The sequence below is a fragment of the Elephantulus edwardii genome, unplaced genomic scaffold (assembly GCF_000299155.1).
Source record: "Elephantulus edwardii isolate Elephantulus edwardi_28Jun2011 unplaced genomic scaffold, EleEdw1.0 scaffold00212, whole genome shotgun sequence".
NCBI lineage: Eukaryota > Metazoa > Chordata > Mammalia > Macroscelidea > Macroscelididae > Elephantulus > Elephantulus edwardii.
The window spans coordinates 1,956,227-1,981,352 of record NW_006399962.1 but is presented as its reverse complement, the minus strand read 5'-3'; the positions used below and the strand labels follow the sequence as shown (position 1 = coordinate 1,981,352).

General features: G+C 49.3%; 2 protein-coding genes across 2 annotated transcripts; one reads left to right on the top strand and one right to left on the bottom strand.

Moving 5' to 3' along the window:
• The first annotated feature begins 1,760 nt into the window (after positions 1 to 1,760).
• SLC26A10 (solute carrier family 26, member 10) lies at positions 1,761 to 10,074 on the top strand. Its single transcript, XM_006897670.1, has 18 exons — positions 1,761 to 2,103; positions 2,591 to 2,701; positions 3,421 to 3,578; positions 3,744 to 3,908; positions 4,174 to 4,326; positions 5,299 to 5,381; positions 5,539 to 5,686; positions 5,792 to 5,905; positions 7,977 to 8,054; positions 8,146 to 8,241; positions 8,598 to 8,704; positions 8,792 to 8,861; positions 8,936 to 9,052; positions 9,152 to 9,185; positions 9,273 to 9,355; positions 9,447 to 9,501; positions 9,616 to 9,722; positions 10,036 to 10,074. Exons 1-18 carry the CDS (start codon positions 1,761 to 1,763, stop codon positions 10,072 to 10,074), a joined length of 2,061 nt encoding a protein of 686 aa, XP_006897732.1.
• Positions 10,075 to 10,792: 718 nt separating this feature from the next.
• B4GALNT1 (beta-1,4-N-acetyl-galactosaminyl transferase 1) lies at positions 10,793 to 22,621 on the bottom strand. Its single transcript, XM_006897574.1, has 11 exons — positions 22,574 to 22,621; positions 21,769 to 21,987; positions 21,092 to 21,256; positions 20,863 to 20,969; positions 18,971 to 19,011; positions 18,653 to 18,833; positions 12,887 to 12,985; positions 12,566 to 12,756; positions 12,002 to 12,142; positions 11,541 to 11,781; positions 10,793 to 11,010 (listed from the first exon to the last, which is right to left on the bottom strand). The coding sequence occupies exons 2-11, from the start codon at positions 21,984 to 21,986 to the stop codon at positions 10,793 to 10,795; spliced, it is 1,602 nt and encodes a 533-aa protein (XP_006897636.1). The 5' UTR covers position 21,987; positions 22,574 to 22,621.
• Positions 22,622 to 25,126: the final 2,505 nt, after the last annotated feature.

Here is a 25,126-nt window from a genome sequence, read left to right as displayed (position 1 = left end):
TCACCAAGGTTGCTGACTTGGCACAGGGAAGGGGAGGCAGTAGTGGGGTACATAGGGTAAAGAGGAGAGGTCTGGAGAGCTATGCAGGGTGTAAGTTCCTCACCTGCAGCTTCAGCATCACTCAGTTCAGTCTTGGAGCCAATGAAGAACCTTAGATCCTTAGCATATCTTCCTCTTAACCCAGCCCTTGGTTTATTCCTGTCCACACTCAATTCTAAATCCCACAGGAAAGCCCTGTAGTGTGGTTTGACTTCCCCCCATCCCCTAATGCCCAGATATTAATGCACAGAGTGCCCAGTGTACCTTTCTTTCTGAAGTCTCTATGTTCAGCTGAGGGAAATTGGGAAGGTGAAGAAGATCCTTTCTGTGGTTCCTTCTCGCGCCTGGAACTGCCCCCCCCCCCCCATGGCCTTCTTGTCTTTGCTGTCTGAGACACCGTAAGGCAGGGCCAGATCAGACTCTTTTCAGGGTATGGACCTGAGAGTGGAGAGCCCAAAAGGGTCTTCTCTAATCCCAGCTTCTGAGACGGCCCCTGAAACAGAGAGAGCCAAACCTGCAGAGGTCCATGTCCAAATTGCCTGTGCTGGGTCCTTCACCATCCATGTGTCTGCTGTGTCCATCTACCTCCTGGGCTTGGTCACATGTACTTGAGCTTCCTCAGAAGACAATGGACTGCTGGGGTGGGAGGGTGAGGAAGAACTGGAGCTTCCCTCTGGACCCAAAGCCCCTCAGGCCCACAATGAGGGGAGGGATCTCTAGAGGGGGGACAGGACGTTATGCCCTGATAAGACTTCTGGGGAACAATGGGAGGAATTGAGAGAAGCAACCGCCCTCACCACACCCCACCCCCTGGGCATTGGGGGTCAGAGACTGGGGAGTCAGAGGGTGCTGGGTAGTGATGGGGGGTCACCAAATAGCTGGATTCTGGAGCTCAGAACCTTTGTATTTCTTTGGGGAGCCCTGGGGTAGATGAAGTAGGTAGGTGGCTCCTTTGTACTTAATTGAACCACAAATTTCTTTGTGAATTGCACTTGAATGTAAAAAATGTTTCTGGGGTGCTTTTAGCTCTTAAGAAGTGAAATAAAAATTCCCTATCATTTCAGCATTCCCCCCTTGAAGCCCAGCACAGGCCCAGTCACTCCCAGCTGAGACTGGGGGAAGGAAGGGTATATGTGTGCAGAAGGTAGATAATCGGTTATTGTCCCTGCCCAATACATGTTTTCTATCTTAAGATTTGTAAAACCACTGACTCCAACATACTGTGTCCTTATACTTTCCTGGTGACAGCGGTACCCTGTGAGGTTTGAGGTGGGGTAGAGGAACCTATTGAACTTCCTTGATTTCTTTCTAGTAAACAATATATTTAGGAAAAAACCAGTGACCCCTGAAGAGCCAGATGCTGGGCCCACCCAAAGTACAGAGGAAGGGAAAAAGAGAAGAGAAGGGAGTCAAAGAGCTTGGTGGTAAATAGCTGGCGTTGGGTGTTGAGGGTGGGGGAACATGGACCTTTTTTCCTAGCTCCTGTCTTCCACAGACACATCTCTATTATCTGCAGAGTTAGCTAGAGATTCTGTCAAGGCCAAGAGGATTGGAGGAAACAATTAACATAGAAAATTTCCCTTGCCAAGTGGAAACTCTCACCTGACCTGCGAAGGCCCCCAAGGCAGGACTCCCTCTGGGAGCTTAGTGGAGGCGTGGCCCAGGGCTAGCGGGTGGAGGAGTATTTAAAGACCAAGAGGAGTTGGCGTGGCCAGAACAGAATGAGTGGGCTCTTGAGCGCCAGGAACTGCCCAGGCCAAGGAGAGGTCTCTGGCTTTAGGTCTCCTTTGGACATCGGATTCAGGAAACCTCTCACGGAGGCTCAGTTCCAGCAACTCTTCGGGGATGCGAAGGAGGAACGGGAGCTGCCTGAGGAGCCCTACTTGTTGGGGCCGCTCAGGCGGTGGAGGCGGTGGGTTCCAGCCTGCTCAGGGTCGGGGGCGTGGCGCCTGCTCCAGGAGCGGTTACCCCCGCTGTACTGGCTGCCCCGCTATCGCTGGCGGGCCTGGCTGCTTGGGGATGCCATGGCTGGAGTGACCGTGGGTATCGTGCACGTGCCTCAGGGTGAGCGGGCTCCACAGCTTGACAGGTTCGCGGGGAGGGCGCCGGAGCGGGGAAATTGGCAACGGCATGGTGGGTTAATGTCGCTGAGGATTTGGGGACAGGGAGCTGAAATCCAGCTTTGGCTAAGGTCTAAGGAGCTGGCCTCTTTGCCTCAGTCATGCCCTCACCCCCACCCCTGCACAATCCCTCCCGCCACACAATCCTACAAGAAGTCTGTAACTTGTTCCAGCTCAAGGAACTGGAGAGGCATGATGCCTGCCTCCCCCGACCCCCCTGCCCCTGCCCCCCAGGACTCTAGCAGACACGGATCTGTGCCCTTCTCCGCCCCACGACCTCTCATCAAGGTCCATTAACCCTTCAATTCCCTCTTGTGACAGGTTTTACCATGCCCCATTTCAGCCTTTTCAGTGTGGTGAAGGACAAGATCCTGAATGTTTAATGCCACTGCACCTACACATGGCAGATCTTTTCTTCCGCTTCTCCCCAGGCATGGCTTTTGCTCTTCTGTCTTCTGTGCCCCCTGTGTTTGGACTCTACACTTCTTTCTTTCCAGTCCTCATCTACACTTTGCTGGGTACCGGGAGACACCTGTCAACAGGTGAGTGACTTCCAGAAACTGCTCGCCCTCTCTGAAGTGAAATTGAACAAGGTTTTGAGGTTTACTTTATTATAAGCTTTCTGGTTTATTCGCTTTTCCACCTCTCCCAGCATCTCACTGTTGAGACCTTCTAACGTGGGCACTGCTCATTGGGATTGCTGAGTAGCAGAGAGGAAGTGTTTACTCAAACTTTTTCTCTCCAGGATTATTATTTTTTTTTTTTTAAACCTAGGGCTTGGGAGGGAGAGAAGTTGAGTGGTCACTTAAAGGAGCATGCAGCTCTCAGGGAGTCCGCGGGAATGGGCATTAATGCCCTGTTTTGTTTTGTTTTTTTTTTTAGAGAGAGAGAGTGTGTGTGTGTGTGTGTGTGTGTGTGTGTGTACACACGGTCAAATCGGATCTGACGGTACAGGAGGAAATTGCCCCTCCCTCTCCAGCAGAGCATCTGGTGGGTTCGAACCTCGTGCCTCTGGGATTGCAGTGCAGTTTCTTGCTACCAGAGCTCCCTCTGTAGAGTAATTTTTCACAGCTGATGTGATCAGTCCCATTTCTTGCTACCTGCCTGCAGCTGCACAGGGTCACATCTCCATGGTTTTGGCCTCAGGGGCAACCTTCCTAGGCAAGTGTCTCTGATGGCAGCACTGGCCCTAGAGCCCAGAGCCTTGGCAGTGGCTGTGCCCCAGACGCACAGCTGATGGTCTCTTCTTTTTGCCCTCCAGGAACGTTTGCTGTACTCAGTCTCATGACAGGCTCGGCAGTGGAGCAACTAGTGCCCGACTCCCCTGGGGGGAATCTGAGCGCAATGGAGAGAGAGCAGCTGGACGCGCAGAGAGTTGGGGCGGCCGCAGCTTTGGCCTTTGGGAGTGGGGTGCTGATGGTGAGGGTAGGGCCCTGAGGGATCCACGTTGGGGGCCTGGGGCGAGAGGGTCACATCTTGGGCGGCGTATGTCCTAGGAGGCGAGGTGCGCAGTGAAGCTAGCGCATTGCGCTCAACTGGTCGGCGTCTCTGCATGCTGGCGATAGTGCATCTTCTCGGCCGCAGGTGGGGATGTTCGCGCTGCAGCTCGGCGTCCTGTCCACCTTCTTGTCCGAGCCTGTGGTCAAAGCGCTGACCAGCGGGGCCGCGCTGCACGTACTCGTGTCCCAGCTGCCAAGCCTTTTGGGATTGTCCCTCCCACGCCAGATCGGCTGCTTCACTCTCTTCAAGGTGGAGGTGGAAGGACTGAAGGACGAGGCGGAGGTGGGGGGTGGGAGAAGAAGGCTTCCAGGGGCCCTGGGGAAGATGGAAACCTGAATAGGGAGACCGGTAGGTGCATGGGGGAGGAGAGGGTTACCCGGCTGGACAAGGGCGTTTGAACCACAAGATGGAAGGCAAGCCTGGAGAAAGGGTCTTGCCTTGGTCCACTGCCTAGCTGGGACGTTGGGGGACGGTCGACCAGGACGCGCACTTTGCTCACCACCCCTGCCCGCAGACGCTGGCCGTCGTGCTGACGGCGCTGCCGCGGAGCAGCCCCGCGGAACTGACCATTTCGGCCCTCAGTCTGGCGCTGCTAGTGCCCGTAAAGGAATTGAACGTGAGATTCCGAGACAGGCTGCCCACCCCGATCCCAGGGGAAGTCGTCATGGTGAGGACGGGTTCGGGGGGTCGGCCCCCTGCCTGGCACAAGCCCGGCCTACCCTCTAGCATCGGGCTCCAAAGGTCTTTGTGGGCTCGCTGCTGCCCCCTCGTGGCCATTGAGGGGCTACAGTTAGGAGGGTTGGGTTTTTTGTTTTTTTTTTTAATTTGAGAATTTCCATTCTCCCTTCCCCCCGCCCCCCTTTATGTATACCGTCGAATCGGATCCCGGATCTGACTGGTACAGGAGGAGCTTGACCCTCCTTCTCCAGCGGAACATCTGGTGGATTCGAACTGCGTGCCTTCGGAATTGCCGCGCAGCTTCTTACCACTAGACTTCCTCAGTTAGGAGTTCTTAAACGCATTTCCAGGACATCTCTCAGAAACCTTGGGTCTACAATGATCCTCTGAGACTTCCGCCCCATGCTTCTTTACTCCTCTTAAAAGTCCCCCATTTAAACCTTTAACCATACCTACTGGATTCCTTTCGGTCTTGCTCGCACAGCGCTTCCTTTCACACCTCCCTTTTCACTGCTGTACTCTTGCAACCTACACTTCTCTCTTTTCTGAACCAAGTGCTTGTTTTGAGTCTCTACCCGTACCCCATACGGGGCTCGCTCCGGTGGCTTAGTAGTAAGGAATTGAGAAGCCTACTCAGTTCAAATCCACTTGCAGCTCCGTGGGAGAGAGATGAGCGACCTCTTCTTGTGCAATGTATAGCCTCTGAAACCCCCCCTGGAGGTTCTAACTCCTCTACTGCACACAACAGACAGATATCCAAAGCTCCCTAGTTCTAGCCCAGCATCCCCAGGTATCTATCACCCCTTTTCTGATCCCCATGGCTCAGTACTCAATCACAAACATACTCCAGTTACCTCAGTTGCTGGATTCTTGTGACCATTTCTCATGTTGAACCCCTTCTGGCTTTTTCCTGTGGTCCTCACACCCCCCTCCCCCAGTGCCCTAATTTTCTCTTTCTCAGGTGCTCCTCGCCTCAGTGCTTTGCTTCACTTCTTCCCTGGATACAAAATACAATGTCCAGATAGTGGGGGTGCTGCCTGGAGGGTAAGAGACTAAAAAGATGGCAATTTTCTCTTCCTGCCCCTTTCCTGGTAATCCAAGCCTTTCTCGATCTCTTCTCTTCTTGCCCAACTCTAATTTCTTTGCATCCCCTAATCTCAGTAACACCCAAGCTAGCCTCAGTCATGGATCTCTTCTTCAGATTCCCTCAGCCCATCTTCCCCAGTCTGACTGAACTGCCCAGGATCCTTGCTGATTCACTGCCCATTGCATTGGTGACTTTTGCTGTGTCCACCTCCCTGGCCTCCATCTATGCAGACAAGTATAGCTACACTATTGACTCTAACCAGGTATGATTCTGCCTGTGGACCCCCTATAAATCCAGGAGACGACCCCTAATCTGACCTCCCTCCCTGCCTTTGTATCTCTGCCCATCATCTCACTGATCTTTCCAGGAGCTCTTGGCGCACGGTGTCTCCAACCTTGTCTCCTCCCTCTTCTCTTGCTTTCCCAACTCAGCCACGTTGGCAACAACCAGCCTACTAGTGGATGCTGGTGGGAATACACAGGTAAGAGGGCACCTTTGGATAAGAAAGGGGAGAGGCATCCAGGTTAGGGTGAAGACACAGGTGGGAGATTAGTAAAGACATTTAGGAGGGCATTTAGCTAGAACATGTAATCTGTGAGGTCAGTGCATGAGGGAATGTGACTAGGCAAGAGAAAAGATAACCCAAACAAAACTTCACTGCTGTCAAATCAATTCCTACTCAAAGCGACTCCATTGGGTTTCCAAGGTTCTTCAAATCATTATGGAAGGAGATTGCCCACCTTTCTCCTCAGAGCGGCTGGTGTAAACAAACCAATATAAAATAAAAGTTAAAAAAAAAGATAACAGTAAGGTCAGAAGATCCCCACGAACCACTCCTGGAGAAAAAAAAATCTATCAATCTACTCCTTTAAAGATCATAGCCTAGAAAACCCTGTGATGAGTTCTACTCCATCCACTATGAGTTGAAATCAACTCAATAGCAAACAACAAGAAGTCCTGGGTGATTCAAACAGTTATGTGTCCAATTGTAGTTGTTAGGTGCCTTCAAGTAATTTCCACCTCAACCCAAAGTTAGCCATTTAAGAGCAGAACTGCTCCAGAAGATTTTCCAGGCTCTTGTGAATCTTTGTAGGAGCAGATTGCCAGATCTTTCTTTCTTCCTCAGAGTCATTTGTTGTTGCTGTTGTTAGGTGCCATCAAGTGGAGTATAATTCATAACAATCCTTCCTATTATGAACAATCGATCTGAACACTGTCCTATCCCACACCGTCCTCATAATCTCTGCCACACATAAGCCCATTACCACTGTTGTTGTATGTGCCATCGAGTCACCTGTGAGTCATAGTGACCCTATGTAGAACATCTCTGAACTCTGCTCTATCCTAAGCCAATCTTCTTGTCTCTAATACACCTGCCTCTGTTACCCCAGTCACCGAATCAATTCTTCTCATTGAGGGTCTTTCTCTCTTACACTGTCTCTCCACCCTTCCTTTTTCCCCCTTCCCTTTCCTTTTTGCTGACTCCACCCTTCTAAGCATGATGTCCTTCTCCAGGACTGATCCCTCCTTGCAACATGCCCAAAGTATGTAAAACGAAGCTTCCAAATCCTTGCCCTCCAAGGAGCAGCCTGGTTTCACCTTCTCCAGGACAAGCCTGTTTGTTCTCCTAGCACTGGGTGGGTTCAAATCAGTAACATTTTGGTTGGCTGCCAAGTGTATAACTGTTGCAACTTGAGGGCTCCTAAGCATTCAGCTGTTCTCCAAAAGGTTGGAAGTTCAAAGACACCAGAGGATACTCAGAAGACAGACTTTGATATCTTCTTCCAAAAGCTCTCAGCCTTAAAAACCTCTATGTTGTTGTTGTGTATGTACCATCAAATCACAACCAACCCCTAACTGACCCTCTAGCAGGTTTTCAGAGGCAGTTAGTTAGACAGGTCAAATCACACAGTTCATCACATTTCTCTCCCATGAAGCAGCTGGTGGATTCAAACTGTGGACTTCTGGGTTGGCAGCACCAACTCTTTGACTCTAAGCCACTAGAACTCCTTCAGAACCCCAACAACAATTTTCAAACTCAAATTCATGGCAACCAAGACCAATAACAGGCTGTAAGCACTCAGAGAGATTACGGTGACCCAAATATACTTTCAAGTAAAAACAACTGTAAAATAAACTTAAAAGACTGTAAAATAAATTTGAAAGACCAAAATTCTCATTTTCCCCAACTAAGGACTATTGGATATTTAAAAATAAAATAAAATATAGCATTTGAAAAGAAATATTAAAATCTCCCCCTATTTTTGGTTTTTCTTTTTCTTGATGCTCTGAGCATATGTTTAACCTGCCTCTAGGGAAATCTAGAGGTGGTTTGTAGGATGAAGGCAAGCTTCAGCTAAAAGAGAAGCTGACTCCAGGGAGAGACTGACAAAGGACAAGCCTTTAGTTGGTGCAGGGAGGGAAAGGCAGGTGAGGAATATGGTGGGGGGAGGGAGACTTCCAAGGGAGAAGAGGCAGGTATGTAGGCAGGAAGGCTGGCTCTCACTGGAGTGGAGGCAGCCTCCTTTCCTTCCAACCCTCCTTCCCTCCAGCTGGCAGGCCTTTTCTCCTGTGTGGTTGTCTTGTCAGTCCTGCTGTGGCTAGGACCCTTTTTCTACTACCTGCCCAAGGTAAGGGACAGAGGAGGCAGGAGAGTGGCTGGGAGGAAGGCTCTAAACCTGGAAGGCCTTGCAGCAGTCACCCTGCCTGCTCTGCCCCAAGGCTGTCCTGGCATGCATCAACATCTCCAGCATGCGCCAGATGTTCTTCCAGATGCGGGAGCTTCCGCAACTATGGCGCACCAGCCGCATGGACTTTGTGAGAAATGGCAGCAATGTTCCTCCCCACCACCCCTCTGTCTTCCAGCACTCCCAGCCTCTGCCCTGATCAAAGCTGATTGTCCTGGTCCTAAATTCTACAAATCCCTCATACCCCATCACACAACTCTTCCTGGTGCACCTTACTCAGAAATAAATGAAGGGTGGGGTTTGAAGTCCCTCAAACCTATATGTAACCCCTCTCTGGTGCATGGTGTGTATCTCCTGGTGAGCTGATCCTTTCTCTTCTGTCACTCTTTTGTGATCTCCTGACCCCTTCACTACTGACTGGATCCCTTGCTTTGGCTGTGTCTTGGCCCTTTCCTTCTGGGCAATTTCCTCCTCTGTGCCCCACAGGCTGTATGGATGGTCACCTGGGTGTCTGTAGTGGTCCTGAGCGTGGACCTGGGCCTGGCTGTGGGCGTGGTTTTCTCTATGATGACTGTGGTCTGCCGCACCCAGAGGTGGGAGCCTAGCCAAGGGGAGAGGTGAAGCTTTAAGTGACTCCCCTGCAGGGCCAGGCTGGGAGTCTGATGCCGGCCCCCTCCCAGGGTGCAGTGCCTGGCTCTTGGACTAGCTGAAGGAACGGAGCTCTACAGGCCACTTAGAGAAAGCCACAAGGTAGGTAGGGGATACTGCCAGAAAAGGAAGGGAAATTTTGACCTAAACGCTTTTCTAACCTTCTGATCCTTTAGTTCCTCCAGGTCCCAGGGCTCTGCATCCTGAGCTTCCCAACACCTCTCTACTTTGGGACCCGTGGGCAGTTCCATCGCATACTAGAGCAGCATCTGGGACTTGGAGAGAGGGGCGAGGTAGCAAAGAGTGGCGGGTTTGGAGCAGGATCTGCAAGGGATCCATGCCTGTATCTGTGTAACCCTCTATGCTAACTGTCTGACCCTTTCTGCTCCCAGGTGACTCCAAAGCCAGATGGCCTCGCTCATGCAGGTTAGATGGGATGACAAGGGATGATATTTGCACATGATCCATGGAAGCATGTGGGATCCGGGTACACCTGCCTTCTTCCCACCCTAGTTGCTGAGCCTGTCAGAGTGGTGGTTCTTGATTGCAGTGGGATTACCTTTGCAGATGCTGCTGGGGCTAGAGAAGTGGTGCAGGTGAGGGAGAGTAGGGTGGAGACAACATCCATTAATCATCTCACTCAGATTCTTGACTTCATACCTAACTCCTCCCACTCCAACCCCACAGCTGGCCAGCCGATGCCGAGATGCTGGGATCCACCTTCTCCTGGCTCAGTGTAATGGTGAGAGGTGTGGAAGTGGAGGGACCCATTGACCTGGGACTAACTGGACACTTGGGGGAGGTAAGAGGAGATGACATGGACTTGGGAACTAAGCCTGACTGCCTCCCCACTCAGCCTCGGTGTTGGCGACACTGAGCGGGGCAGGACTCCTGGACACAGTGACCCCTGAACAGCTGTTTGTGAGTGTTCAAGATGCAGCTGCTCATGCCTTGGAGAGACTGGTGAGGGGGCAGTGGCAGCAGGAGCCCAGGGCTTACAGGGACAGAGCTGTATCAAGTGAGGTGTGGGTCATGACTGAAGACTCAGGCAGAGGGATCTGGGAAAGACGCTAAGGTTGGAGATCAGGAAAGAAGGAGTGAGGATGAAATAACAAGGCGATTTCAGGGGATGTTGGGCTGAGCTTTGGGTGAAGAACTGAGAAATGAAGATTCCAAAGGGGTAGCAGTGCCCCTCAGAGAACTGCCAAATCTCAGGAGAGGATGAGAGTTGCCTTGTCTAGTCTAACCTACTCCTGACACATCCTGTCTTCTCTAGGAGCTCAGTGGTCCAAAGACTTGCACAGTGTGGGTCTGATCTGAAGAGTGGGCAGCCTCAGTAACATTGTGTGGGGATGTTCATGCCCCCAAGCCCTCTTCATTAATGTGGCTAATAAAGTGAACTGGGAGCCTCTGAGAGCATGCTGTGAACCTGGGTGTCTGCACTCAGACCCTCAGTGCTTTTCCTCCATGCACACAGACAACATTGCAGAGACACAATTGAGAACGGCTTTGACCATTTGTTCACCAGTCCCCACTTCAGCTCAGGCTCATAAATTCTCTCCATAGGAGTGGGGCCAGTGCCTGTGCACAGAGATGGTAGTCCAGAGATGGTAGTGAGTGGCACAGCACTGGGATTACATCGCTGAGGGGGCTTCCCCATCTCCTAGTCCCAAAGAGATGAAAGGAGAGTATTTCTGCTTCAAGTTCTTAGAGTCCCCTTGGGATCTTTGGCACTTGGAAAGCAACAACATCCCACACACATACCCTGCCCCCCTTTTCCTGCCCCATTAGAATGGGGTTGGGGGGCCCTTGGCACTGGCTGTTGGAAAGGGTATGGCTCCATCATGACCATGGGTACTTGAGGAAAGAAGGAGTGTCACCAGGACAAGCCCCTATTTGGGATTAAGTTCTGAAGATAAGGGGTGAGGGACTGGGAGGCCAGAATCAGCCAAGTGGTCACTGTGGAGTGGAGATTGTTGGGAATTCCTGGCAGGGACGAGGAAGCAAGTCCAATCAGCAGGCCCTGGTGCCCATCAGTCCGCAGTCATGCACTGCAGCCGGTGTTTGAAGAAGAGTAGGCGGTGTTTGGTCATGTGACTTTCGTCCAGTGAGCCCGGGTAACGGTAGTGGGCATAAGTCTCTGCCCTGGCGTCCCGTGACACCCAAGGAAGCTTCACTTTGGATGCATGATCCACAACGACATCTGAGCAGGAGCCCACTCGAAGGGAACCAAGCCCATCCAGGAAGAACTCTGGGGGTGGGGGGTGGGTGGGAACAGAATAAGGTCCTTTGGATATAGAAGGCCGACCCTTAAAGGAATGCTTGGGTTGGGCTATGAGGGTCATATGCAGAGTCCCTTTTCAAGAACCTCAGGTTTATGAGGTAACTCCCCAAACTTCAATTTTATGCTTCTGCAAAACTCAGTCTATATAAGTTGCTTTGGGCTTTGAAACCCAAAACCCCCACCCCTATTGCCCTGATGTGGTCAAAAAAACGTCTGTTGGGCTGCTCCAAGTATGGTGTGAAGCAGAGTTGAGGAGGGGTGACAGTGACAGTGGGGAGTTCATGGACCCAGTAGCTGCACTAAGGGTGCAGGCTTTACTGGCCAAGAGGGAAAGGAAAATGCGTCTCCCATAGGAAGTTTTCCAGGCCCTTACACAAGTCTTTGTAAAATTTTTGTATAAGGGTTGTCTAGGACTCTGCGGGGGGTGGGGAGGGGATGGATGTCAGGTGAAGGGGCTCTCATCCGGTGTAGGATGGCTGGGATGGGGCGCCACTCACCCAGGTGGGCAACTCGGCTGAGGCGCGGGTCAAAGCCGACCTCGCGCACCTTGTCCGTTCGCGCCAAGAAGAAGTTGACCACTCCGTCTGTGACCACACAGTCCGAGAATCCAACAAGCTCGTGGTGGAAGCCACGCTTCTGCCGCAAGCAGTTGCCTTGGCCTGGCGCTCCGGGCTCCACGCTCAGCAGCTGCCGGTAGGTGGTGGAGAAGCCTGAGATCTCGCGCACCGCGCCCCCCACCTGCAGGGGGAGTGGAAAAATGGCTGCAGGCGGGGCAGGGGCTGCGATAGGCTTTGACAGGGTGATTCCCCTGCCAGTCCTCTCCCATCATCCCTGCCGACCCCACTTCCTCATCTTCGCTCAGACCCTGGTCCTTTTTCAGCAGAACGCACAGCTGGGCTTGTGCACTTTCACTTGCACTTCCCCTCCTCGTCCCCCTGACGCCCACATCCCTCCGCACCAGATCCAGTGGGGTCCTCTCCAGCACATCCACAAGCTTCTCCAGTCGCGTCCGCGCGGTGAAAACAAAGTCGTCGTCCACCCATAGTACGTACTTGGTGGTCACTTGGGACACGGCCAAGTTCCGGCCTGCAAACCAGCCCTGGAGAAGCGGTTGTGTGATTGAAGGACAGATAACAGGCCCCTCCTTCCCCCTCTCCTCTCTCCTTCCTGACCTCTTTTGACAACCTGAGACCCTTTCCATTCCAAACTTTTGATTTTAGGGATGGAGGGAGCTGAATTTTTTTAAAAAAAGGAAGAAAAGCATTCCTAAGGCTGCTGCCTTGATGGTTGGGGAATGGGCCCGAGATGCATCCATTAATTGATTCACTCATGCATTCATTGATTCGCCAACTATTGAGTATCCACTAGGTGTAACACATTATTACAAGAACGCAACAGGGAATAAGATAGGTACCGCTCTCTAAGAACCAAGTGCCTAGCAGGACGCAGGGACTGGGGACTGAAGCATGCTCCCCCCTCCTGGGAGTAGCCTCTGCCCTGCCCAGACTCCCCAGTTTCACACCTTGCCAAAGGGCATGAGATAGTGCTCTATGTGTGGGCCACTGACACGCTCTGGCTTCTCACTGTCGTCAGCAATGACCACAGTGACTGTTGGGTAGAAACGGCGGATGCTGGTGATGAGAGTCCGGAGCCGATCATAACGCAGGAAGGTCTTGGTGGCGATGGTGACCAGGGCGCTGATGTTGTACTGGGCTGAAGGTGCGAGGTTGGGTGCAAGGAGGCAAAGTAGTGAGGAAAGTGAATTAATACCTGCCTAGGGATGTCCCGCCCACGTTGTCCCCTCCCAGGGTCAGATCTAGATCCCTGACCCCACCAGCCTTACCTCCCTGGGGTAGAGCTCCAGGTGGGTACAACCTTGGGTTGGGAGGGTGTCTAATTCGGATGGTGAAGGCAGCCTCATGTCCCTCAGTGGAGAACCGGACTGTAGAGAAACAACATGGTGAGGTGAAAGGACATAAGGTGGGCTTCTAAGTCTGAGGCAGTATTCTCTAATCAGCCAACCTGTTCTGTGTTTTTTTTCATGTCTTGGTGGACATGTTGCAATGAATTAGAACCATAATCGTACCTCCTACCAAATGACTGAGTGGAGCTATGCAAATGTAGCCCACCAAGGGGACTGAATTACTTGGTAAGAATGTAAATAAGGTGGTATAGTAGGTTGCACTGGGCTATTCAGCAGCTTGCTCAGAGGGAGAAAGAAGAAACAGAAAGATAAGGCAGTTGCTGCTAAGACCTATGGTCCTAGTAACCCATTGGAGGGGGCCATAAGTCTGAAGTGGTTTGCCAGCAGCGAGAATTTTTTGGTTTGGCACTTTTTGTGGGCCCACTGGTAGAGAACATCTGTCAGAGGCCTTGCTGGCAGCCTGGGGTTCCGCTGGGCACCTGGTCAAAGAACTGTATCCCGAGTTGCTTTGGATTCTAAGTTGTAACTTAATACTTTCCCAACAAACTCCACATTATGAATATTTTCTGTGATTTTTGTGTCCATTCCAATGAACTATTGAATCTAGCACAGAGGTAGAGAGTGCTGGTCTGTAAGAGAAAGAACGAAGGGATATGGAAAGTGAAACTTTCGACTTCAGATGCTTACTTTGACTACTACCCGCTATGACTGAATAGAAGGTAAAAATGGTATACTGCAGCTAAGAGGAGAAAAGCCACACTTCCGTTCAGTCAGAGAAATTAAAAAAAAAAAAAAGAGGAGGAAGATGCAGGAAATGGATTGCACAGCAGCAACTGTGAACATGAAGAAAGACCGGGGAAGTGTTTCATTCTATTGTAGAGAGTTGTTAGGCACACTCCATGGTACTTGTTAGCACCTTACTACTAAACCCAGCAGTGGCTTGCAGCAAAATCAAGTAGATTAAAGGAGTTGATTCTACCTGGATCTTCAGATTCCACTGAGCCAGAGGCCCATTTATACACATATAAATGGGAAGATGGTGTAGGTATGGAGAAGAGTAGATGAAACTGGAATGCTTTAAAAATGGTTACGTTTTTTACTAGGTCAACAAAATTTTGGTGCCCTCAGGGACCTGAAGAGGCTGTAGTATCTCTCACTTGCAGACACCAGGAAACCAAAAGGGAATTCAGTGGGGATAGAGAGAACAAAAACAAGCAAGAATGAGTCAAAGAAGAAAAGAAACCATGCTCGCCTTGATGACCACATAAGTATGATAGAAACATGGAGGGAAATGTGAGAAGCAAAATATCAAACTAAATATTAATAATTAACTAAATGCTGTATCAGGATATGAGGAAGGTGTAAATAAAAGCTGGAATTTCCCCTGAGACAGGTCACAGGGGTCAAGCACCAAGGCAGACCTAAGGCAACTTCACAATTCTTGGATTGGATTTACTAACCCCTTCCTCCTGAGATAAGCATAAGGTTGACAACAGAGAAAATCTCAACTTCATTTGCAAAAGATTTCTCTTTGTGATTTGCTTCCCAGTGATTCTCAATAAAATCAATGAAAGGTATGGCTTGAAGGCTTGAGTCTTCCAGCTCTTTGCCCCCTGCCTTTATGCTTTCTGTCTTTTCCTCAAAAAAAGGGGGTTATATGTTTATCTGAATATATTATGAATGTTTCTCCTCCCTAGTGTGTTATCAACAATTTCATCTTACTTGGATCCACAACCAACATTCTTGGCACCAGCTGTCAAGAAATCAAAAGACAAGCTGCATTGGGAAAATCCGTCAAAGACCTCTTTAGAGTGTTAAAGAGCAATGGTGTCAGTCTAAAGACTAAGGTATGCCTGATCCAAGCCATGACCTTTTTACTTGCTTGCTATGCTTCTGAAAGCTGGACAATAACTAAGGATGACAAAGTAATTAACATTTTTCAGTTGTTGTTCTGGGGAAGAGAACGGAATATCTGATGGACTGTCAAGGGAACAAACAAGTCTGTCCTGGAGAAAGTGAAATCAGGGTGCTCTTTGGAGCAAGGACAGTGAAACTAGAGTTTCACAGTTGTCTCACACACTTTGGGCATGTCATAAGGAGAGGCCAGTACTTGGAGAAGGACATTATGCTTAAAAAGGCTTACAATGATCCTCGTAAGATAGGAAGACCCTTGATGTGAGGGATTGACACAGTAACTACAGCAATAGGGTAAAATGTGTTGAATATGGTGAGGTTGACTCAGGATGGGGCAAGGTTCAGAACTATTGTTCACAGGGTAACTGTGACTTTATGGCACATAACAACAATAGTATTATAAAATAGACCTAAATGTATGGTGGTGGTGGTGGTTGTTAGATGCCGTCAAGTATAACTCATAGAGACTCTATGAACAAAGGATCTGAACCCTGTCCTGTCCTATGCCATCTTCACACTTCCAGACACACTAGAGTTCACTGCGGCACTCACCGTGACAACCCACCAGATTGAGGGTCTTCCTCTCCTTTGCTGACCCTCCATCCTTCCTAGTATCATGTCCCTTTCCAACGAATAGCACCTCCAAAGATTTCTCTTTGTGATTTGCTTCCCAGTGATTCTCAATAAAGTCAATGAAAGGCAAATGTGCCCAAAGTATATGTGAGACAAAGCCTCATCACTCTTGCCACCAAAAAACACTCTCGCTACAACCTCTCCAAGACATATTTGTTTGTTCTTTTGGCCATTTATGGGATGTTCTGTGCTCTTCTCCAACACCATAGCTCCAAGAGATCAATTCTTCTTCTGTCATCCTTATTCATTATCCAGCTCTCATATAGCAAGTGATTGGAAAGACCATGCCCTGAATCAAACACACCTTAGTCCTCAAACTGATATCATTACTCCTCAATAATTTGAAGAGGTCCTTAACTGCAGATTTTTCCAGTGTAATGTGTCTCCTTATTTCCTGGCTTCTGGTACTACATTGTTAACTGTGGGTCCAAATGTATGGTAGTAGTGAATAATAGTTATTATAGATGACAGAGAGTAAGTCACTACTTGATTGGATATGCTAAAAGGGTAACTAGGATGTGCTTGAAAGAAACACAAGCTGTTGGTTGTGGAGTATTGAGTGCTTAAGTGGAAAAAGCCAAGCCCTACCCTGATTCTTTCCAGATTAAATTTGCTTTTGAAAAGACATGAAGACTCACCCAGAACTGCTGAGAGAACAGATTTGTGTTTTGAAGGAAGGACTTGCAAAAGGAAAAAGAAAATAATTTTTTTTAAAAAAGACTTGTTTTTTTTTTAATTTCAAGAAATTTGCCACTGGATGCCAAGGCAGAATAAGTCAATGCCCATAAGAAAAATTCGCTTCCAGGACTGGAAGTAAAAAGGAACTGATAAACAGCCAAATATACACCCATGAGGTAATTACTTGAGGGGGTTCACTTAATGAGTACAACATGGACGAGATGGGTTGAATTAGGGTATGTTCCACTGGCACCAGTTGAGACTAGGAATGAGAAAGTGCTGGGTGGTCTAAAGTGCAGGGAGGTTGTACACTCCCACACTTCCAGCTGGTGTTCAGGAGCTTGCAGGGCTAGGATGAACTGACCAGAAACTGACGAGCAAACAGAAAGACGTTTGACACCATGAGCTGATGTAGATGGCTGCGATTTGGTGGCATGCTGTGGACTGGACGTTGTCCCTGAATGCAGAGTGCCAACCAGGACAAAAAGTTCTTCACAATCAATGGACATGCTTGTATCTTCAGAGCAATGGTTTCATAGAGATAAGCGCTTTAGTTGGTTATATTGAATGAGAGGTGATAAAGGTTTGAAGTGACTGGCTTACAATCTATTAGAGGTGTGCTTACACTCAAAATGAGGGGATACAAAGGAGGAACCCACTCTATTTTCCTGATGAGTCTGAGGCAGATGTGTCTGATGGAGGAAAATGAGAATATGACTACATGACTTAGCTGTAAGTAATGATTATTAGGGAGCTCTGGTAGGCTAGGGGTTCCCTATCAGGGAACTCTTCACCCTAGGGGTAAGGAGTTATGTTGCTGTTCAAATCCACAAGCTGTTCCAAAGAAGGATGGGGAAACCTCCTCCCATGTGATTTACTGAAAAACCCCTGGAGGGTCAGTTATTAGTCAGCTGGCACACATGACCACCACAACAATGATTGTTACAGGGGTTACAATTGTAAAACTGTAATTCTAGAAGCTGTAATTTTGAGTAAACTAAAGACAATGTTGTACTGGAGTTCCGTAAAGGTTTTGCTATCCTGATACCTTGTGAGGTTCCAAGTGAATAATCTTCAGTTAGAGCTGAGCACCTTTTGGTGAAGGCTTACTGGTGCAGTAGGGTGCCTCTGTGCGGCTTATGGGTAGAACTAAAACAGCTTATGATACTTGTTCAAGTAGGACAGAGGCCCGGAGCCACAGGACCAAAAGCCTGAGCATCTGAGAGTGGTGTACCTGTGCTCACTGCTGAGAAAAGGCTATCCTGATTAAAGAACTCTATCCTGAGTTGTTTTGGATTCAAAACTGTAACCTGTTACTTCATCCTAACAAACCCCTTACTTGTATTGTCTGTGAGTTCTTACATGGCCATGGCAACAAATTATCAAACCCAGTAGAGAAGTAAAGAGCACCATAGAAGGGACAATAGGTGTCAGAATTGGTAAAAAGGTTGGAGAATGTAGGTACGTCTGACCTCTGCCTCACAGGAATTAGCCTGGGCTGTTGATCTTGATCCTCATTTCCTTTGTGACGTTAAAGGAAATTAGATGCCTCCACCATGTCACACGTACAGTGGACAAGAACACAAGGTCCTTATCTTTGGGGAGCTTACATGCTAATGGATGGGAGAAAGAAGACAATAAATGTATTTTAATTAAAAGCAAATTTTTATTATTTACTATGAGCCAGGCACTTTAAAAATTATGTGAATTGGACTCACTCATTTAATCCTCACTAGAGCCCTGTTAAGTAGATCCATGCTACCAGAGAAGTGAAGTAGCTTGTCCACATTTTCATAGCTATTAAACAAGAAAGCTAGGATAGGAGCCTAGCCACTCTGGTTCAAGCTAAATAAAGAAGAAAATTCAGATACTGATAACTATTGAATAGAAAATAAGCAATGTGATAGTGAGGAGGAGACATTTGAGATGAGATCTAAAAGACAAGGATGAGCCAGCTATGCAAAAATCTGGTTGGAGGGGAGAACACTGCAGGCAGAGAGAGGACAGCAAGTGCAAAGGCCCTGTGGTGGTAGCAAGCTTAGTGTAGCAAACCTTTCAGAGAAATAGGAGGGCTGTGTATGTTCTTTTGGCTATAGAAGAAATGGAGCTCAGAGAGATAAGGCCCTTGTCCTCTAGAAAGTTGTAGGCTAGGAACAGTCTGAGTATTTTGGTTGCCAGGCTAGGTCACTTCCTGGGGCCCTCATGATTGGCCTGGAGGAGGGATACAACCAAGGCTCCAGTTTCCCTCTGGCCTGCTCTGGTCCCAAATGAACAAAGGCTCCTTCTCTCCCTCCTGGCCCTTCTGGTCCAGCTGAAATGCCCATTGTGTTCCAGCTGACCCAGCTGAAATTCTGGCCATTGTCCCAGGGCCTCCCATACCCTCTGCCACTTGCCCGCCCCAGCCTTCTTGGATTCTCTTTGCCCATCCAGCCTGGTCCTATCTCCACCCAGGCCTCACACCTGTGTCAGCTGTGTTGATGTGGTAGCTTCGACTGCTGTAAGTGATCAGCTGCAGCTGCCGGTTGAGCTGGTCCAGCCCTGGGCTGGTGATTGTGAGATCTGGCTGTCCCTCTCCAATGAGAGTCACTCCTGCCACTTCCCCTGCCACATCCCAGATGCCCAGGGAGGCAGTAAGGTTCACCTGGAGAGAGGGTTGGAAGGTGTTGGGTTAGGCATCAGATCCATCTCTTACCTCCCTGGTCCTTCAATTTCTCCCTTAGCCCTGTCTCTCCCAGTATCCTTGATGAGCCCTTGGCTTCCCTGTCCGTTTTCTCTCACCTGGTAGAGGTCCTGACTGGAAGCTGCCTGCAGACTGAGCCCTAGGAAGGATGAGAGATCAGAATCATAGAGTCCCACATTTTTCTTCAATTTCTCTTCCCCCTCTTAGTATATACAGCACACTTGGCTGTGCTCCATTCATCCTGTTGAGGCTTCAACAGGGCATACTGGCGAACATATTCTTGACTGGTTTTTAACTACTTTACATCAGCACAGTATTTCTGCTACGGCCTGGCTTATTCACCTGCCAAACCTTTGATCAATCAGCAAAGATGGAGTTCTTCCCCCCAGACCTCTCCAGTACCAAAGCCCAACCAAACCTGTTGCTGTCATGTTGATTCTGCCTCATGGGGCCCCATGTGTTACAGGATTGGACTGATCCCCTGGAATTTGATTTATACAAGGAACCCTAGTGGTTCAGCATCTGGTTACTAAGTGGAAGATCAGTGGTTTTAATCCACTACTTATGCAAAGGGAAGATGTAGCAGTTTGCTTCCATAAAGATTGCAGCCTGGGAAATTCTCTGACCTCTAGGGGGGGTCACTGTAAGTTGTTGTTGTTAGGTACCCTCGAGTACAATCACAGTGACCCTATCAACAGATCTGAACCTTATTCTGTCCTGTGCCATCCTTAAAATCTCTGATACACTTGAGTCCATTGCTGCAGTTACTGTACCAATCCATTTGAATCTTCCTCTCTTTTGCCCTCCTTCTACCTTTCCAGGCATGATGTCTCTCTCCAAGGAATAGCCTCTACTATCAACATGCCCAAAGTATCCGAGATGACTCTTTATCATCTTTGTCTCCAAGGAGCACTATGTACCTTCTCCATGACATAGTTCTTTGTTCTTTTCCGTCGGATAGTTAGTACTCTTCTCCAACACCACAACTCAAAGGCATCAATTCTTCTGTCATCCTTACTCATTGTCCAGCTCTCAGATGCATAACAATTGATTGAAAAGACCATAGCATGAATAAGGCACACCTTAGTCCTCAAACTGACATCATTGCACCAGTAATTTGAAGAGGTCTCTGATTGCAGACTTTCTCAGGGCAATATGTCTTTTGATCTCCTGGCTGCTATGTTGACTGTGAATCCAAGTAAGATGAAGTCATTGACAATCTCAATTTTTTCTTCATCTATCATGATGTCACCTATTGGTCCAGTGGTGAAAATTTTTTTCTTGATGTTGAGATGCAATCTATATTGAAGGCTGTAGTCTTGATCTTCTGCAGTAATCACTTCAATACTCCTCACTTTCAGTGAGCAAGGTTGTGTCATCTGTATAATGGAGGTTATTGAGTCTTCCTCTAATCTTGCTGCCACATTCTTCTTCAAAGAGTCCAGCTTCTCAAATAATTTGCTAAGCATATAGATTGAATAAGTATGGAGAAAGGATACAATCTTGATGCACATCTTTTTAAATTTTAATGTTCCCTTGCTCTAGTCACACGACAGCCTCTTGGTCTAAGCATAGGTTTTACATGAACAAAATTAAATGTTCTTTATAGTATAGTTTTCTTTAAAACATAGAATGATAAGTTATAGCATAATTCACTATGAGTTAGGATCTATCAAACAGCAATGTTTTGGTTTTTGTTTCAATCTTTCCAGAAGCAGATGTCCAGACCTTTCCTCTACAGCAGTGGTTCTGAACTGCCAGCCTTTATGTTACTAGTAAAGTGCACAATTTTTCAAAATTGTGAAAAATTCCTGGCAATTCTAGCATCCCTCTGTGCCCCACCCCTTACCTTATGAGCCCCTTCCATCTTCTAAGTCACCCTCTCAAGAGCTCCACCTCCCATTTCAACCTTCCCTCATTCTTCCACCCAGACTCAGGCTCTGCCACCCTCACCATGGCTCAGCGCATCCTCTAGACCTTTTTCCCCCACCTGGCACCAAGATGCTCCTGAGGGGCTGAACCTCCACACCCTGCAGCGGGTACTGTAGAGGGGAATTGGCAGGGGCTATAAGCAGCTGGTCAGCAGTGGACTGGCTCCTGGCAGTGGAGGAGGGAGAAGAAAGAGGGGAGTCAGGAGGAATGAGGCTTCAGCTATGCCCACCCTCTAGGCCACCCAAGGCTCTCCCCATCACAGCCATCTCCTTCCTTCTTGCTCGCACCTTGACAAGAAGGCCTGGAACTCCTGCTCCCTGCTGGCAGAGACAGCCTTCAGCTCCTGAGGGTCAAAGGCCTTGGTGAAGTCAGTGGCTCGGACTTGCCTCTGGAAGGGTAGAGTAAAGCCTCCCCCACTGGACTCACAACTGCAATTGTTCTGAGCCAACAGCCTGGAGAGGGGATGAGGAGGCATCAGAGCACTGCTCCTTTCACTTTCACAAACTACAGACAAACTACACACCTTGGCTGCACCGCACTTCCTGTCCAGTATTTGTTCTCTTAAACATTACTCCTCAAATAGTTCCCAAGAGGGAGAACTATGGATACGATGCTGTGTCCCCTAAGTCTGGATTTTACGGAAGAACAGAATTAGGCCAATTAACTAGGATTTCAGAAGCTGCCTACGCACCATGCAAGACCTCATCTGGAATCTCCCTTTTTTGACTAACTCATAGGGGTGGGGGTGGGGGACGACTCTTTCAGGCTCTTCCCTTGAGTGAACAGCCACCCCATCCTCATGATAAGGTTCAGAGAGAGGCAGATCACCCCTGTCCCACTCCCTCTTGACTCTTATGTTTTTCTTTCTTTCTTTCTTTTTTTTTTTCCGCCAGGAAGACCCAGGCTTCCACAGTCCAGCACTCCTCACCGCCAGCGGCTACCGGGGTGGTTCTGACACACTCACCTCACCACTTGCTCTTTGATCCTGACCTGTATGTGTGCGTATCGGGGTTCTGGGGCAAGATCCAGCAGCTGGGGCCTTGCGGGGCCTTGCAGGGGTGCCCACAGTGAAGGTGGAGTCCTGGGGCCCGACGCCTCTCGGGTTCTCACATACAGGAGCCCCAGCGAGGTGCAGGCGAGCAGGAGGACCAGCCCGCAAAGGGCCCTTCGGCCCAGCCGCATCCTGTAGATGGCAAAGAGTGAGGGAGGGAATGGGCCCGGACTCTGGACCTTGGTGGCTTCTGAGCCTCTAACTGGCTCCCTGGGGCGCTTTCCACACCTCAAGGGCTAGGATTACACAATGATTCGTTCTTCTACACCCCACCCTCTCCCCCTCTGCCTCTTCTCACTACGGGGCCACAGAGGCTGCGGCCTCCTTTCTTATCTCCTTCTCTCACATTTGTGTTTGTCCTCACATCTGAGGCCTGGCATCTTGATGCAAGAAGCAGTGAGATGCGGCTTATAGATGAGAAAGCACCATTCCTACCCAACCCCCGAAAGAGCGGCGGTTTGGGAGCCTGCTGCCTAGTGCACTCCTCGGCCACGCGCCTCCCTAGTTCAAGCATCACCTGGGCCAGGGTAGGTTGCAAAGGGGGACTCCACAGCTTGTTTGTCAGGAAAAATGTAGAGACCCGTCCGCTATCGGGTGCCCGCACGGAGGGGGTCCAGTGAGTGGTCTCGGCAAGCGAGAGAGGAAGGAAGAGACGAGGGGATCGGCGCGCACGACTCCCCCGCCCCCAGCTCGGCCCTCCCCGCGCTCGAGCACTGACCTGTCTACGGCCCCACCGCTGCGGCACGCTCGCGGTCCGGGCTGTGCCTGGCTCCCAGCGCCGGCCTGGAGGTCCTCATGGGGCCGGAGCGGTCTGTCCCGGAGGCGGCGTGAACCTGAGTGGGGGTTCCTCCTGCCTCCCGAGCGCGCTCAAGCCCTCCCACCCCGCGGACCCTCCCGGCTTTGTGGACCGCAATGCCGGGGTGACTCTTGGCGTTCCCGTAGATGAGAAACCAAATTGAGAAACGGCGGCGTATCAGCTGCGGACACAAAGGCGGGACTCCTTGGCGCCCTACGCCTCCAGCCGGGCCGCGAGGGCTCCGGCAGCCGCGCTGCTATCGGGATCGCGCCGCGCCTCTCGGATCCCGGGCTCCAGGCGGCGGAGGCTTCTGGCTCGGCGCCGGGAATGCGCGCGCCGGGGCGCCTTCTGGCGGGCGCAGAGAGACGTGCAGGACCAGGGAAGGTTACCCCACGCCGTCCTTCAGCCATGTGCCTCCAGTCCTGGAGGTCGTATTTCTCACGGGTTCAGACTCTCCCTCTTATCGCGATTTTACATAAAACTAGGCAATAGGGGATTAGCGAAGGCATGAGAAGAGGGCGCTCTAATGCTCCATTTCTTGGAACATAAAAAAAAAAGAAAAGCAATAAGCCTAGATACTGGAAAAGAATGTGTCTACTGGGCTAACAAAGACAGATCCAAACATATCTCTTCTCAAAGTTCTGATAGAACCTTGTTCAAAGGCCTATGTTTGTTGTTAGGACTCCAGGTGGCTTCGTGGATAAAGCAGATGACTGCAACATGAGGTCAGTTCAAACTCAATAATCGCTCTATTCAAGACAAGTGCAACAATTGGCTTCTGTCATATGTTCTTAGGTGCCATCAGGTCTATTAGGGCACATAGTGACTTTATGATTGGAGTCTTGACCCATTCAGTGACATCCTCATGATCTCTGACATGCGCAAGCCCGTGTGGTAGTCACAGTGTTAACATATCTTGTGGAGGGTCTCCCTCTTATTATTGTGAGGACAATGCTTTTGTCCACTTCCCTTGCCCAGTTAAATAATTAAACAAGGAAGAAGAGACTGAAAGAAGGGATGGTGCCCAAGCTACCAAATAGCACAGTGTGGCCCTTGGGAGAGCTGACTTCAGTGCACAGAGTCGGGGGGGGGGGCGGAGCCGGGTGGGGGGGAGCAATATAGAAGGGCTAATTTTAGTGGTCAGCATTGGGGCTGTTAGAAGAGCTGTTACTGATCATGCTCAAAATAATCTCAGTGCAGGCTGAGGCCTTGCTGGAGTCCTGGGCCGAGAGCATAAATTGAAGCGCTAGACTGAAAAGAAAGGCGAGGAAGCAGAAATGATGGTAAAAAGTAAAGGTAGATTCATTAGAAAAATTAGATGCCAGAGGATTAGGTTTTTCTGCTCAGAAAGGAAGTGACAGAAGAATCAGCATGCCGACGAGGTGAGGTGCATTCTTTTCAATTGCTTGCTATGCCTCTGAGAGCTGGACAATGAATATGGGTGGCAGAAAAAGAATCAATGCCTTTGAGTTGTGGTGCTGCTGAAGAGTGTTGATCGTCCACGAGAACAAACAGGGCTGTCCTGGAGAGAATACAACCAGGTTGCCCCTTAGAGGCAAGGATTTTGAAGCTATGTCTCACATACATTTAGCATGTGGCCAGGAAGAACCAGTTCTTGGAGAAGGACATTATACTCGGAAGGGTGGAAGGTCAGTGCAGGAAGTGAAGACCCTTGATGAGATGGATTGATGCAATGACTGTGGTAATGGGACAGATGTGTCAGAGATGGTAAGATTGGTGCAAAATAGGTCACAGTTCAGGGCTTTTGTGCGTAGGGTCACTATGAGTTGTACAGCACATAACAAGTATTTAATGAACACTGTTGGAACAGATGAGGAGAAGAACTATCTGCAAGGAATATATGATTAGAGACATGTGTATGACAAGATTCTGGGACAAGAGGTGCATTGCAAAATGGACTGGGAGAGTGGGCCCACGAGATATCATCATGAAGAGGTCAAAGTTTAGGGGAGTGGTTCTTATTCTAGTCCATTTTTCTCTAATTTAACTCATGTACCTAATCTACTCATTCCACTCAGGTAGTGTCTGCTTCCTGGTTCTGACGACTGATGTTTTGTCAGGTGTGAGCTTCTGTCTCCTCTGTCTCATTGTTTCTAGCCTAAAACTCTGACAGCATGATCTCTCTCTCCAAGGACTGGTTCCTCCGGAAAATATGCCTAAAGTGAGAGGAAGATTCACTATCCTTGCCTCTAAGAAGCACTCTACATATATTTCTTCAAGACAAATTTGTTTGCTCTTTTGTCAACCCATGGTGTATTTAATACTCTTTGCCAGCAGCACAATTCAAAGGCATTGATTTATCTACTGTCATATTTAGGCATTGTCCAACTTTCAGATGCATAGAAAGCAATTGATAATACCATGATTTGGATCAGGTGCACCTTAGTCTTTAAAATGGCATAATTGCTGTTCAATACTTCAGAGAGGTCCTTGACAGCAGAGTTCCCAATGTCT

Bases quoted from the DNA above. Each gene is read 5' to 3' on its own strand.
- B4GALNT1 (XM_006897574.1), bottom strand. From the start codon at position 21,986: ATGCGGCTGGGCCGAAGGGCCCTTTGCGGGCTGGTCCTCCTGCTCGCC. The intron at 21,257-21,768 runs GTGAGTGTGTCA...TCCCCTCTCCAG, and splicing joins ATCAAAGAGCAAGTGGTGAG to GCTGTTGGCTCAGAACAATT. The intron at 20,970-21,091 runs GTGCGAGCAAGA...CTCCACTGCCAG, and splicing joins TTCCAGGCCTTCTTGTCAAG to GAGCCAGTCCACTGCTGACC.
- SLC26A10 (XM_006897670.1), top strand. From the start codon at position 1,761: ATGAGTGGGCTCTTGAGCGCCAGGAACTGCCCAGGCCAAGGAGAGGTC. The intron at 8,055-8,145 runs GTAAGGGACAGA...CTCTGCCCCAAG, and splicing joins TTTTCTACTACCTGCCCAAG to GCTGTCCTGGCATGCATCAA. The intron at 9,502-9,615 runs GTGAGAGGTGTG...CTCCCCACTCAG, and splicing joins TCTCCTGGCTCAGTGTAATG to CCTCGGTGTTGGCGACACTG.